At 37.5% G+C, this 15,921-nt stretch overlaps 1 protein-coding gene across 2 annotated transcripts; it reads right to left on the reverse strand.

The window, feature by feature from the left end:
- Positions 1 to 1,775: 1,775 nt before the first annotated feature.
- Positions 1,776 to 5,991, reverse strand: LOC149243814 (lipase-like PAD4). Of its 2 annotated transcripts, none has more exons than XM_089374631.1 (4): positions 5,513 to 5,991; positions 4,254 to 4,578; positions 3,389 to 4,099; positions 1,776 to 2,867 (listed from the first exon to the last, which is right to left on the reverse strand). In XM_089374631.1, exons 1-4 carry the CDS (start codon positions 5,536 to 5,538, stop codon positions 2,094 to 2,096), a joined length of 1,836 nt encoding a protein of 611 aa, XP_089230757.1. In that variant the 5' UTR covers positions 5,539 to 5,991; the 3' UTR covers positions 1,776 to 2,093. The 2 variants fall into 2 exon arrangements, with proteins under 2 accessions (XP_089230757.1, XP_089230756.1); XM_089374630.1 differs by having other exon boundaries at positions 3,389 to 4,105; positions 5,513 to 5,985.
- Positions 5,992 to 15,921: the final 9,930 nt, after the last annotated feature.

A 15,921-nucleotide genomic window follows, 5' to 3' on the forward strand; every position in this document is an offset into this window, starting at 1 on the left:
ATGCCATATTAAATCATGATTTGATGCACTTTGACATAAGATTGTGTTGGGGTGTCTTAATATTCCTTGTTATTTGTTACTTATTATGATATCATGGTGTCCAATGGCTTCTTTTGTCTGTTACATTTCACTCCGGTTAGATATCGTTAGATATTTTTATTTATGAATCCAATTGTTTATGTTTAGTGAACACTTTTAGAAGGGCGACTGTAAATTGTTATGTAATTTTATTTTTTCCATTAATTGAGTGTTTACCATATCAACTCAACTTATTTTATAGATTAATTTAAACTTTACATATTGAAGAACCTTTTAATAATATAATTAATATTGTTTAATAAAATAGTGAATAAAACACCCTCCACACAGAATTAGATCTGGATGAATATAAAATCATAAAAAATCTATTGTACCTATACAAGTTATTATTAAAATATAATTATAATATATATACAATTTTTAAAATATATATATATATATATATATATATATATATATATATATATAAAACAAAAGTCACTTGGTGGCAATGTCCAAAAAGCAAAGACAGTGATATTGCCATCATATGGCTTTTGTTATTATTATTATTATTAAAAAGAAATATAAGTTATATGTACATTTAAAAAAACATGGAAAGCACTCAAAGAATAGTTATGGCCATGAAAATGAAGTGTTATGCACTAGGAGGTTTGAAGTTCAAATCCTCTTGAATTACATGTGTTTGCAAAAGAGGCATATGTAGGGACCTAAGGGTTATAGTGGTCGAGTAGAAGTGGACCTTGTGTAAGGAGAGTATGAAACCAACCGATCCCAATACCAACCAATTGCCATTTCCCTTGTCACTAACAAAAAAACATAAAACAAAACAATCTTGGAACAAGATTCTTAACCATGCATATTTAACGTGCTTTATCGTGGATGTTCTTAATTTTTAAAATACCATGGCTTATTATTACCACATGCCCAAAAAACCACAATTCATTTCATATGAGACTTGTTAATATATGACATTTTTTAATTAACCAATTTAAGTACATTGATTAAAAAAAAACATAACTACATTGAAGATAAATCTCAACTTTGATTTGTGTATACTACTAAGAATATTTTGTGGAAATTAAATCCCTACCATCTATTTAATCATTATTTACAATTAATTTAACATTATGTAAATCTGTTCCAAAATAAATATACTTATTAACTAAAACTAAAAAATAATTTGTTGATATAATATTCTATGATTTCTCCGAAAATCTCAACTTCAGATATACCGAACAAAAATACCTATGCTCACATTGTCTTCTATTATAAAGAACTATTAATTTGATAAAAAATTAACAATAATTTATTGACGAACAATCTTCTATGTTCAACTATCTCATCTTTTCAACATCAATATATATATATATATAAACACACTTTATATTGTAACTATAAGTGTATCCAATGGCCAGAGTGCTTTTACTCAAACATGTAGACGCAAATTTATGAAACATCAAGATTGTTACGGAGGAAAAAGTTCAATTCTTCTTGGGAAGTGAGAAGCAAAATACACATACAAATCAAAATATTACAGTTATTCAAAAATAATCTTTTCAACATCAATATATATATATATATATATATATATAAACACACTTTATATTGTAAGTATAAGTATATCCAATGGCCAGAGTGTTTTTACTCAAACATGAGCACGCACATACATTTATGAAACATCAGGATTGTTACATAGGAAAAAGTTCAATTCTTCTTGAGAAGTGAGAAGCAAAATATACATAAAAATCAAAATATTATAGTTATTCAAAAATAATGCTATTGGGAGAAGCTCCTCTTCTCGAGAGAAGAAGCAACCTCATTGGAAAATGTCTTTTAGTTGGAGGTAGAAACAGAAATTGCATATCTAAAGCAAAACAAGCAATCTAATTAGCAGAAGACCCTCTTCCTTGAATCTCGAAAACAATACAAGCAACCTAATCAGAAGATCATGTTTTCTTTCATTCAGATAACCTACAACTTTGAAACTTTCCCATTATTTGACCTGAAGGAGAGCTCCATTCAGGAGAAGATCACGTTCTAAACCGCTTTTCCATTCAAACAAGCCCCCACGCTTCTATTATCTGACATAAAGGAGATCTCCAACCAGGGGATTGATTCGTCATAAACTCTTCCCATTCCTTCCACCACATATTGAAGCTGCTTCCTTCAAGGAAAACATATCGAGAAATGCCGCGATTCTTTTCCATCATTGTTACATACTCTTCAAACTTTTCAAGCTTTTGTAGGCTTTCGTGTTGGCCTTGTTTTAGATTTTTCAGGTCTTTCCGAGCCTCTTCTACATGTGCCCAAAGGCACGAATCCGGGGGGAGGGATGCAATCTTTGTGCGGGGTCGTTGACCTTTTGAACCGCGAGCTTTTTCTTTCGCTTCCATCCATTTCTGAAGAACTTTATGGCGCTTGTGTCTTCCGTCTGAAAGATAGTTGCCATTGCTGTTTGTGCGATAATAAGATGCAATATCCAAAGGCTCTACCAGTTTTCTATACGTATTGCCAGCATTTATCCACTTATTTTGGGATTGGAAATCACTTGGCAATTCGTTACCCTCCCATGCTTCAATAACGCCATCCCAAAATGCCCCGAGCTTTATCCTAAACGCATCAACATCATGGTCCTTGAAGGTATCATAATATCCGATGCGGATATTATTTCTGATGCCACCGTCCTTCTCACAACGCTCTTTATACCATTCAATCTCTGCCATAAGACTTTGGTTCAGGCTTAACTCAATAGCTAGCCTATGAACATTTCTGTTATACCTCTTTTCAGTTTCTCCAGCTTTTCGTAGGGCAAGCTGTGCATCATGATTCTGCACAATCATTTCAAACAAGTATTACTGTGCCTGAAAATAAAATTCAAAAGAGCAGCAGGAAAGATCAATCCAACGCTACAGTAAAATCTTATATCAGATCTTATACAGTAATAAACTAGTAAAATCTTATATCAGATCTTATACAGTAATAAACTAGCATGAAGAAAGCTGAAAAGGCCAGCCTAAGAGTGTTGTTCCATCTCGAGAAGGGAGATACTCTACAGCCATGGTGGGGGATCCCTTTGTGTGAATTTGTGGCATAAGTATATCAAATGAGGCCCAATAATATCATCGTATACATCTTTGCACTCACTTGACTAGGATTTAAACCTTTTTTGATTTAAAGTATGACTTCTTATGACCAAACACATGTTCATAACCAGTAAGGCCATTCTAGATATTCTAGTTGTACTTTTATACTTCTCATACATTTTAGACATATTTACTGATATAAAAAAACACATTACATTTTTTTCTTTTCTTTCAAATGTTAATCAAAAAGGAATTTTTGTTATTACCTGAGGTTCAAAACCAATAGCTTCTGAAGCCACTGAGATTCCCATCTCGTAAGAGGATTTGGAATCAGAATTGGCAGATCTTTTACCACTTATGGAGTTGTCTATGACATGTTCCAAAACAGAACCATATCCTATATGCTCTGAAAAACAGCCCCGTACAATAATATCAGAAAGATTTTCATGCCTCGGCATTGTTAAATGAAGCATCATCAAAACGGTCTCAGAATTCTCAATACAAGCTGCTCCATGTTTTGAGCAAAACATACAAGTACCAAAAGGTTTGTATGGGCTTCTCTTTATAACCCCATCTGATCCCCTTGAATCAACTGTAGAAGTATACTGCAAGACACTTATAAGAAGAGTCCTACAAGCATCTTCAATAGAAACAACAGCGACTTTGCCATGCCAATACGGCAAGATAGCAGTCAAAGGCTCAGCAATGGATTCAACCGGTGCAAGGAGCATCCGAGGAACAATATCATGCTGGGAAATCACATGCAAAAAGTTGCCTCCCCAATTCTCACGACCAACTGCTTCACCAAGTCCTTCATTTCCCACTAAAGGGCAACCAAAAGTGATACAAAATGGAGAACTTTGCCTTAGCCTCTTTTCCAGTACCCATAATGTAGCCAAGGTTGCAACTGCCCCTCCTAAGGAATGCCCCACAAATATAATGGGCTTGAGTTTCCTTTGTTCGGAGTCCATATAAATCTGCAACTGATAGATCATGGAATACATCAGCACAATGTTACTTTTCTCTTTGAATTTCTATAATTTCATCTATAATGAGTGAACAAGTAAACCCTCTTTTTGTGAAATTAAGGGCACTTTGTCCAGACAGTTGTATCTAGAAAAATCAATTTACCTGTGCTTGGAAATCTGTTTTCTCCATAATATCCAGGAACAGCTTAAGAGCTCCTTGATGGACCAGTGCTGGTTTGTCATCATTACCCTTGAGGGAATCCGAGAATACCTTGTTGTTAGTTTGTATATTGCCCTCCCCATATTTGTTCCCTTTGACGGTGAAACTTTCTATTTTATGAAAGGAAGGGAAGGCAACATATACAAAGTCTTCCTGCTCCTTCACACTAAAACTCTCTGAATCTTTTGCAAGTTGTAACTCTTCCCAAGCCTTCGACAGTATTTCGCATGAAGCAAGAAAAGCTGCATTCTCGTGACCCACAGTGAACCTGCAAGAACACATCCGTAAATTGGTACCGTCTGGGCAAGCGAGTATGGATTCCTCTAGAATTGAGTGCAAAAAAATTGAAAAGTTCTGTGAGTCAGGGGATATGGACAACGGACAAGTCGGGTCTGAAAGCCTCTCAAATCAGAATTGTGTGCGTTATATGCCAGTTTTACACATTTTTGTAGATCAGGAGACAATGAAGGAGATGACCAAATATACAATAATGCATTCATTACCTGAGATGAAGATAAGAAGAGCAACAATGCAAAAACACTGCAGAAGATTACACATACAGACACAGAGCTTCTAAATGGAATAATTGAGGTGTCTAGCACCCTAAAATCACTTAGCTTGCTAAAAACTGCACATCAAAGACCAAATCATTGGATCTGCCTTTACTGGACTAAATCAAACTCCCATTACTAAAACCACCCCTGGCCTCCTCTGCCTGCACCTCAGGAATAACAGGTCAAAGACCAAATTATTGGATCTGCCTTTACTGGACTAAATCAAACTCCCATTACTAAAACCACCCCTGGCCTCCTCTGCCTCCACCTAAGGAAGACCAGAACCCACGGCTGTCATAGGCAGAAAACACTACTGAGCATTAGCAGGGAAATGAATGGTGAGAAGCTATCATCACAGACCCAGAGTCTGGAATGCAAGGAAGAGCCATCCCCAAGGACAAAGACCAGTCTCAAAAAATACTAAAATTTTACCCACCACAGAAGTCCAAATTCCCCCCACAGACACCGTAAACTTCCTTAAAACATCCAATCTTCATCTCCTCAAAAATCCCTGCTAAAGGCTAATGCTTAATGCTTTGCCTGACTCCCTTCAAACATGAACACAAAAATGTCTTTATCAAAATGTAAAGAAAACAACTATATCATAAAAATTTCAGGAAAAGAGAAAGATGCCAAGCTTATCCTTACAGTGGCGTTGATGATTCTTCTGCCATGGTCTGTTACTGCTGCTTGCTTTGTTTTGCTTCACATTGGCTATGGATTTAAGCACTGAAATGTATGCAGGTTGTTTCAGAGGGGAAGAAGTCCAGAAGCAACCTACCCAGGAAAAACGTGGAGAAGACTCAGACCTTGACCAGGTGTGGAATGTAGAAAATCGTACTTGTCACTGTCAATACAGTCATCGTTCAGATGGGCAGAGCCGTCAGCCAATGTGAAAAGAGGGAAGTATAGCCGATGGTTTCAAGGAATTTTTGGTAGCATATTTATACAGGGTTGGAGTTGGATTGAGAAAATAGATGGGGGAAAACGAAAGAGGGAGCGATTAACAACAAGGACTTTGAGAATTGAGTCCGTGCTCAGAGTCTGTGAGACTGACATGGCAAATTTTTCTTTGTGGTAAAGACCACCACCCACCATGGGATAACACTGTGAGACTAACATGGGAAATATTTTCTGTGGTAAAAGACCACCGCCCACCATGGGATAACTCTGTACGAATAAATTGATATATCGCGACTAAGTTCCCATAAAGTTATTCAGCAATTTCCCCACGCCTTCTTCTCATCTCTGCGCCCCACCCACTCGCTCGTCCAATTCTACGGACTTAATCTCGTCATATTTAGATGTGATTGAAGGCCACCCATAAAGATTCTTCCATAATTTTCCCATCTCGTGCAAGACCACCACGCACCATTCTCGTAATACACATGAGAAAAGAGAAGGAATGTAACAAATCTGCTGGTACAGAGTTATGCCTGGGTCGTGGTGAACAACTCACAGGCTTGACAGGGTGTTAGACTTTATGCAAACAAACAACGCCCCTCTGCCCCCACTCAACTCTCAAAGTCTTTGCAATTGCAATTGCGTTCCTTCTCTTTTCTTGTGAATTACGGGAATCGTGGTCTTCAATCACATCTAAAAATGAAGAATACGATATGGAATTGTACGTAACTTAGTCACGATGTATCAATTCACTGGTATGATGATCCTTATCAGAATAGAAAACTTAGTCACGATGTATCAATTCACTGGTACAGAGCTATGCCATGGTGGGTGGTATGGTGATCCTTATCAGAATAGAAATTACACTCTCTAAAAAAGAATTGGAGTTGAACTGGAGACATTTACGTGAGGAAATTTCCAATGGAGAAAGTATTGGCTTTATTTCTTTTTCTTTTTCTTTTCGACAATCTGATTTAGACTTCTGGACATTTTCAAAGGAGAAAGACAATCTGATTTAGACTTCTTCTCTCTCGATGTTGCTTTTTCTGCTTATGTTACTGAAATATGAAATATATACCTAATGGAGATGGTAAACACTTAAATTATTTTAATATAAGTGGTTCTTTTCTCACCACACTTTTCACGGAGATTTGGAAAATTTTTCAGAATCAAATACTGTTGGATCGTGTTCCCGAAACACATTAATCGTATCAAGTGACTTCGGACTTCGAACGTTAAACACTGTTTTCATATATAGGTTAAAAATGTGTATCTAAATATGCTTACGATAAAGAGGGAAGTATCTAATTTTGACAGGGTTGGAGTTAGATGATTTTATACTTAACTTTTTAAGTTATGTATTCAGATAATATTTTGAAATAGATCTAATGATTAAGAAAATATATTCCCTGCGAGTAGGATAGATATCCTTCAATAAATTAAAGTAATAAGTTTAATAAGTTTCTTTGCTAAATGACGCTTTATTTAAAATATAAATGGTTATCAAATTTATTTCATTTTTTTATTTTAAATAAAAATATTCATTTATTATAAATATAAAAGTGAGTGGAAACTTCTTCTCGCGTTAGAAAAGTCTGGTTTTTTTCCCATTAAATTTGATAAAAAGAGTTGTTTTCTTCCTCATTAAATTTGATAAGACTGTATATATTTAATAGTAAAGACTAGATTCTTTCTATATAGATATTTATTTTGCGTGTTTGTATAGAAATAGTTATTAATTTGGTATTTTTGTAGTAGACAGTGGATTATTTATATATTGGTTGTTATATATATATATATATATATTAGCAATTGTATTGAGAGGTGCAAAAGAATGCCAAAAGGAGGAAATGGGAATGTGGAAGTAAATTATCTCTTTGTGGAAATAGTCATTAATTTGGTACTTTTCTAGTAGAGAGTGGGTACCTTATATATATATATATATATATATATATATATATATATATATATATACACACTAGCAATTGCATCGAGAGGTGTAAAGGAATACCAAAAGGAGGAGATGGGAATGTGGAAGTAAATTATGTCCTTGTGCTACATGTCAAGGTACATCATCAATGTCACCTTATGGGGTGCGCAATGCCACACTAAAGGGGAAAAACTTTCTAACCTGCAGACCTTGGAACCACTCCAGTCCTTGCAATAAAAAAGAGTCATGTTAATGGATGCAATCTCTACTTGAGTCTTACTTTTCTATATAAAAGAGCCAAAGGTTTGCACCTCGAGAAGTTTGATCCCTCTCAACTCTTGATAGATCCGAAGTAAGCCGGATCTACGCTAGTGGCAAACCAATCATACACACACTTAACTTGTGAAAGAGTTTTGAGGCTCGGTGACAGAGTTAAAAATGTACTCTATATATTCTTTGCATATATTCTTCGGTGAAAGAGTTCTGAGGCTCGGTGAAAGAGTTAAACACGTACTCTATATATACTTCGGTGAAAGAGTTCTGAGGCTCGGTGAAAGAGTTAAACACGTACTTTATATATTCTTCGCATATATTCTTTGGTGAAAGAATTCTGAGGCTTGGTGAAGGAGTTAAAAACATACTCTATATATTCTTCAGTGAAAGAGTTCTGAGGATCGGTGAAAGAGTTAAACACGTACTCTATATATACTTCGATGAAAGAGTTCTGAGGCTTGGTGAAAGAGTTAAACACGTACTTTATATATTCTTCGCATATATTCTTCGGTGGAAGAGTTCTAAGGCTCCATGAAAGAGTTAAAAACGTACTTTATATATTCTTCGCATATATTCTTCAGTGGAAGAGTTCTAAGGCTTGATGAAAGAGTTAAAAACGTACTCTATATATTCTTCACATCTATTCTTCGGTGAAAGAGTTTTGAGGCTCGGTGAAAGAGTTAAACACACATTCTATATATACTTCGGTAAAAGAGTTCTGAGGCTCGGTGAAAGAGTTAAACACGTACTTTATATATTCTTCGCATATATTCTTCGGTGAAAGAGTTAAAAACATACTCTATATATTCTTCGCATATATTCTGTGGTCTGCGGGCTGCGGTGGGCACGGGCGATCTACAATCAGGTTTGCTAATATCAGGTGCACACATTCCTTATCTTTTTCTTTTTCTAATACATATTTGCTCATATAATTTCAAGTATGAATATTTCACCACAGTTACCAAAGATTACCAAGGGCAGACCTAGCACAGTTACTCTACAAGGCCTTTATGAGTATATAGAGTCTTTAGAGAAACGTAGAGAAGAAAGAGAAGCCAAGCTACAAAAAGAGTTAGAAGCCATGCTGGAACGTAAATTTGCATCTCTTGAAGACACGATCCAAAAACAAATAGAAAATAAAATAGAACTGCTGGAGAATAAAATGGAGGCAATGGAGACTAGATTGCAGGTTATAGAAAAACAAAACCTAGATACTAACCAACCACCCCAGCAAGGAGATGTTGATACTTTAGAGAGTTTTAAAATGAAAGACATGATTAAAGAACTGGAAGAAAAAGTTAATAGCCACCTCACCCTAAATAATGTGGTAGATAAGTTAGATATCAAACCAATTAAAGATGAAATGAAAAAATTAATAGAATTAGACCACGAACGTAACAAAAGGGCCTTGAACCTTATAATCTTCGGTTTAAAAGAGGAAGTAGATGAGGATACTTTATCCTTAGCCCAGACAAAATTACATAATAGATTACAAATTGAAATAGTGTGTCTCACAGAATCAACAAGGTTGGGGAATTTATTCGAGAATAAAGGAAGACTAATCAACATAAAGGTGAGCTCCATTGATCATAAGTACGACATACTTAGTAAAACCTCATGTCTAAAAGGAACGAGAATGTTAAACACACATGGGCAGCAAGAGAAAATATGAAAGATAAAACATGCAGTACAATTTTTTATTGACAAATGATATACATTTATAGTACATAGTTTGACCATTCGGTCTCACATACCAAGGTCTCTCGGACTCCTTTTGTCCATTCGGCTTCCACACTAACCCATTAAGGATTAGGTGTCCAACATTCCCCCCCTTAATCCGAAGGGTTATGTATGAGTCCAAGAAGAGAGCTGTAATACAAAATGTGCAAAAAAATGCATGGTAGCACTAGGCTGAATGTGCTCTATGAAATGTTGGTATAAAGGGCAGTGGTTTAAGGATGACCACCAACACTGGAACGCTTAGTGCAGTTCCCGGAACTCTTCCAAAACTGGCAAGAAACTGAAGTTTTCTGCTAGAGGAAGTGATCCTATTTTTTTAAAGAGGGAAACCTTCAACCATAAAAGGGAGGTCTCACCCCGCATAAAAGGTAAAACTTCAACCTGAAAAGGGAAGTCTCAACCTATGATGGTTTAAGGATAACCAACAACTCTGGAATGCTTAGTGCAATTCCTAGAACTCTTCCAAAACTGGCAAGAAGCTGGTGTCTTCTGCTAGAGGAAGTGTTCTCAATTTTGTTCCTGGAATTCTTCCAAAACTGGCAAGAAGCTGAAGTCTTCTGCTAGAGGAAGTGTCCCAGATTGCCAACTGAAGGCATGTTCACGAGCATCTTTGTCTCTGGCTACAACTCTGAAACTGTTGTGGCAGGTTGTGGCTCAGGCTCACTTGATGTGACTTTGAAGCTTGTAGATGACAATCATTTCCCCCCCTGTCAGATACAAGGTCAGAGGATGGAGAAAACTCAACTGCAAGACTGTTCAATACTCTGGAACAAGTTCTGACATGTGTTTGGAATATCTTCTTGGCTGTTGATGCCCATTGCCAAGAAGCGATCCATCCAAGATGAATCTTTGTTCTTGCAGGATGTTTATTTCTGAATCATCTGTGTGAAGAATGGGTGGTCTTATGACAGTGCTTACATGGATGAAGATCAAAACAGTGATCTTTCAAATGGCCAACTCGGTCACAGTGTTGGCATTTCACAATGTGTTGTTGTTGTTGTTGCTGTGGAAGAGGGGCAGAGTCTGGAACAACTGAAGCTGGACTGTCATGAGGAGCAGGTGAACTGTCATTAATGAATCCAACACTCTGAAACTGAATGGGCTTTGAGTAGTTTGGAATATGAAAGGACAAGTCCTTGTCATATCCAAGACCAGTTCTGTGCTTGTTGTGGACAAGCTATTCCCAAGGTCTGATGATGGGCTTGGGAAGAGCAGACTGAGTTTCTGCATCTGCATGTACAATTGCTGCTTTATTTGAATGAACTGTAACATTATTGACTTGCTGCTGATGGGTGGTTGTCTCAAAGTTCTGAACAGAAACAGATTCAGAATGATGACTCCACTGCTGTAATTCTTCTTGTTGTAGCTGAGATTCAAGTTGCAAAAAATCAATCTTTTCTTGTGCATATTGTAGACATGTCTGAATTTTTGATAGAGAGCCTTTGCTGATTTGTAATGTGTCATCAACAGTGGATTGTATAAGAGTTTTCATGAACTCTAATACTTCAGTAATTCAAGGCATATTCTTCATTGTCAAAATTACACCCCTTTAAAAGACTGATTACAACTATGACCCAATGAGTAAAAGTAACACCCACTCACAGTACAAAGACACAGAAAAATCCTTTGTAAATGTGCAACAATTGAATCAAGGAACAAAAACTATAATGAGTTTTAAATACAGTTCCACAACTGGGGCAGCAGCAACTGCAAACTTTCTTGGATCCTTCAAATACTCCTTACTTGAATGCTCATATGCCTTGACTGGGGTACGAATCAGTATTCTCTGATCTTGCCACTTTCTTCAAAGAAAACAATAGTCCACTTCAATATTTGAGATACCAAATTTGCATGATAACAAATGATTTTCTGCAAATAGCTGTTATGCAGGCTCCTGGGATTTGCTCCAAAAAAAAAATTATTTTTTATTTTTGGAAGACAAAAATGATCTTTATAAACTTGCTGACAGCGCTTAATGCTATGCTGGAAACAATGTGTCCCTCTTATCTAGCAGAGAAAAAACAATGCATAAATAGTCCTAGCACAAGATACGACCATGGTCTTCATAGAGAGTGTATACAATTTAATGCATAATGAGTTTGACAATAGGTGAGGGCACACAGGCTTTAATGAGGAGCACACTTATAAAAATTGTTTATCGCACAACTCACACCATAATAGATTCATGACTTTTAAAAAAAATTCAACGCTGGACTAACATACTGAAATCGAACAGTTTTTACTCCTTGTGGAGAGAATAGATAGATACTTTAATGTTGGATCAATTGCAGAGTCCACTAATAGCTCTAAAACTGGCCTTGAGCGAATCAAAACATCTGAATCATACACGCGAGGGAAAAGTGTGCGAAGAATATATGATGAAGAACTGGAAGCCAGAGGGCACAAGTTAACACAGTTGCAACTACAAATTCCAACAAACCTCTGAATCTTTTATTAGCACCAGCATTGGGAGGACTGACTTTGTTCGTTAAGAATTTCATATCAACAAGTTTTGGAATTTAAGGAGGTGTGGTGCTGCTAATAAGAGCCCAGTTTGCGAGTCAGAGAATTTGGGAACTTTAATGGCTGCCCAACAACGTTCTCTAACGTTTCTCGATTGCTTGCCCCCTTGAACGGTGTCGTCCCATAAAGCAGCTCGTATAAAAAGATCCCAAGTGTCCACCAGTCAACAGTTGTACGCCAATCATATATATATAAGCATCGTTTCATATATGGTCACCGCACCAGTCCAAAACTCGCATTGGAATCCCCGATTTGCCAAACCTTCACATCCGAATTCTACCCCAAAGAAGAGAGTAGTTTTTCGGGTAGTCGCAATTCACCCACAGCAACAGTGCTTCAACACCAAACCGCTTGTGTTCCTTTGACCCCAACGTGGTTGCCCTCTTCCAAAAGATACAAACCGCCTACGACGAGACTGCTCGCAAGACCTTGGATGAATTGTTTATTGCTCGGCTACAACTCACACTAAACAAGATTTGAACCAGCATTCCCTATCGGATCAGTGAACCGTAGTGAAGTTGAAGAAAAGTAGCAACTGTATGACATCCAGCTTCGGACACGATGGATCGGGCGGTGTGTCATGGATCAAGCTTCAGCAATGAGGGGTCGTCTGGTGCCTTTGGCCCGGGTGACGACAATTACAGGGTGCACACAATCACGCATGGTGTCCGGCATATGAAAGCCCACCCCTTATCATTCATAGTCAGCATGATACCATAGAGACGGTCCACCGTGGGGACGCTACAGAGGCCGCATCTCGCGATTCATCATCTTTTTCTTCTTCTGTAGTTTTCTGAGAGCAGGTGGTATTGTGGGGACAATTTCAAACACTGGACGCCACCCGTATGATGCTAACCACAAGAATAAAATTGCTACTCGTCAGAAGGACCATTCATGCTACCACATTTCAGAGAGGAACCTACGTATGTGCCCTCAATAGTGTCACCAATTGGGAGGTTGTTTTGAGGCGAACATGGAGTGAAAACAGAGCTTATGCCAACACCGACAGGCTTGCATTATGATAATCGCTCCATCTCTGTTTGTCGACGGTCAAATGTTGAGAGGTATTGCACGTACGAGAAAATAATATTAGTAGGAGAGCGCACAGATACGGATTAGTTTGAAGTTTTAGTGTAAAGGAAACAATCAATCAGGACGACATAAGGAACGACCAATTAATTCGAGAAACTAAGGTTGCCTATCGCATCCTTCTGTGCGAATCACTACCAATTCAAAATGCTTAGTTACGTCTTCCTTTCTGGTCATACCGAGTCCGTAATGCCTCTTGATTACCACCAGAACGATGAATATCTTATCTTGCTCGTGCCATGGGAGAAGTGGAATTCGTTACTGGGGCGTTCATCAGGGTGCATGCACAAGAGGTCAAGGGAACCATAAGACAACGGCGAAGAAGAACAATGAGTCACGGAATCAGAAATTTAGCCTCTTTTTTTTTGGTCGAGGCAAGGCTCCATAATCGGCTTGCCCAGGGCTTTGGATACCCGATTCAAGAGCCACGATATTGCTGCCAGAATTTGAAGTTAGATCTCCCGGGAATACTGCAAAACGCCCATGTTTGCCTTCATCCCCAGAGAAGCCGCAGCCAACAGGAGTTCTTCCAAGGGAAGAAATAGAATATGGCAGAACGCAGGTATGCAGAACAGACAGAAATGTGGAATTGGTTGAGAGAATGTCAAGCAGAGTAACGCCAGCTAAATCTACGCAGAATTTCAATAGTCGAACCCAAACTCACCGGAAAGAAGTTGAGTTTTCCAACTACAGCGACAAAATCTAGCTCCGTATCGGCTCACATAAATTAAACCAGAAAAATAATAAACAATGGTATTATTCCAGCAACTCTAATCAAAATTCCAGGATACCAGATACCAGATTCTCAGAACCACAGGAGATGGAGTGGACAGTCAAAGGATTCTCAGAACCACGACTTGTCAGAATATATGGAATATGGCAGTGGCAGACAGTGATTATGCGCAGAAGCCAAGCAGTGGATAACGCAGAAAATAATTATGGCAGAGGTGAGCAGCGCAGAGGACAATACAGGAATATTAATTAACAGCTGATTATATCAAACAACGTCAGGGGCAGCGCAGCGTTACATGCAGGTGATTATAGAAAACGGTCAACAGCGTTATTATATGTCAAAGCAAAGCAGTAGTAGTGCATAAAAATGGCGCCGGAGAAATGACAGGCTGCAGCTAAAATTTAGCTGATAAAATATTCATGAGTAAATATTCCTAAGATGCAGAATTGATGGCAGAAATGACTTGCACAAAAAGGCCATAAAACAAATGGCTCAAATTAATTATGCAGGGCAGGAATACGCCTGCTCTGATACCATGTTAAACACACATGGGCAGCAAGAGAAAATATGAAAGATAAAACATGCAGTACAATTTTTTATTGACAAATGATATACATTTATAGTACACAGTTTGACCATTGGGTTTCACATCCCAAGGTCTCTTGGACTCCTTTTGTCCATTCGGCTTCCACACTAACCCATTAAGGATTAGGTGTCCAACACGGAATATTCATAAATGAAGATCTCATTCCAGAAGATCAGGCAGAATTAAGAAAGGAGGTTCAAAAGGTAAAAGAAGCTAGAAAGGAAGGAAAATGGGCAATAATCAGAAATAGAAAAGCCCTTATTCGAGATAGAAACCAAAAAGATAGTAATCAATAGCAATTAAACATGCTCTGGATCCTTTCTTGGAACTGTCGAGGCTTCCCATGGAACAAAGGCCCTAAGCTATGTTGGATTTCAAATGATGTTGATATTATTTTGCTTGTTGAAACTTGGGAGCACGAAGAATCTAAGGTCCCTAACATAGATGGCTTTACGCTATGGTCTACCTGGAACAAGCGATCCTCCCGTAGAGGCATTGGGGGAATAGCTTGTTACATTAAGAAGAACATCTCCCCCCATACTAGGATTTATAAAAACGACCCTCACAACCAATATAGTGGGATATAGATCAGTGACATTAATAATAAAAAGTCTTACATAGCAATATGTTACTCCCCCATCAATTCTAACTTCTATAAGAAGAAGAATATAGATAAAACTAACCCTTACAATGGTTTAGAGAATGATATTTCTAGCCTAAGGAATGACGGTAATATCCTTTTAATAGGTGACTTTAATGCTCGAACTTCAAAAAACCAAGCTATTATTCTAAGCAATCATTCCAACCCTAATCCTCTTTGGTTAGACGAAGACCCTACTCTGGCTAGTAGGTACAAAAGGAGCTCTGAAGACCTCAGGGAAAATTTGTTTGGGTCGGAGCTAGTCAAGCTCTGTAGTGCTCAGGATCTCATAATTTGCAACGGTCTAAAGAAGTGGCCCAATTCCAGCAAGATGACCTGCATCCATGGACTTGGTAGCAGCGTGGTAGACTACGTTATTTCCGATCTCCCATTATACAACGAAATAATAAATTTTGACATCTTAAATGACCACGAACCTGACTTTGATCATAGGCCTTTACTTATAACTCTCAATTTTGTCATGCATAGAGTTCCCATAGAAAATAACACTTACAACCAAAAGAACTTAATATTTGATAGAAATAAAAATGATCTCTTTCTAAATGAATTAAAAACTAATTTGCTTCCTTTATCTAGTATAGACAACATAGAAGACCTCTATCATAATTTTACTACAACC

Source organism: Pinus tabuliformis, chromosome 8, assembly GCF_031772625.1.
Source record: "Pinus tabuliformis cultivar Carrire ecotype Pingquan chromosome 8, CPIR1, whole genome shotgun sequence".
Classification (NCBI taxonomy): domain Eukaryota; kingdom Viridiplantae; phylum Streptophyta; class Pinopsida; order Pinales; family Pinaceae; genus Pinus; species Pinus tabuliformis.

Coding starts and splice junctions, on each gene's coding strand:
- LOC149243814 (XM_089374630.1), bottom strand. CDS start 5,538: ATGGCAGAAGAATCATCAACGCCACT. Junction 4,579..5,512: donor GAAGAATCATCAACGCCACT/GTAAGGATAAGC, acceptor GTGTTCTTGCAG/GTTCACTGTGGGTCACGAGA. Junction 2,868..3,388: donor CTATTGGTTTTGAACCTCAG/GTAATAACAAAA, acceptor ATGATTGTGCAG/AATCATGATGCACAGCTTGC.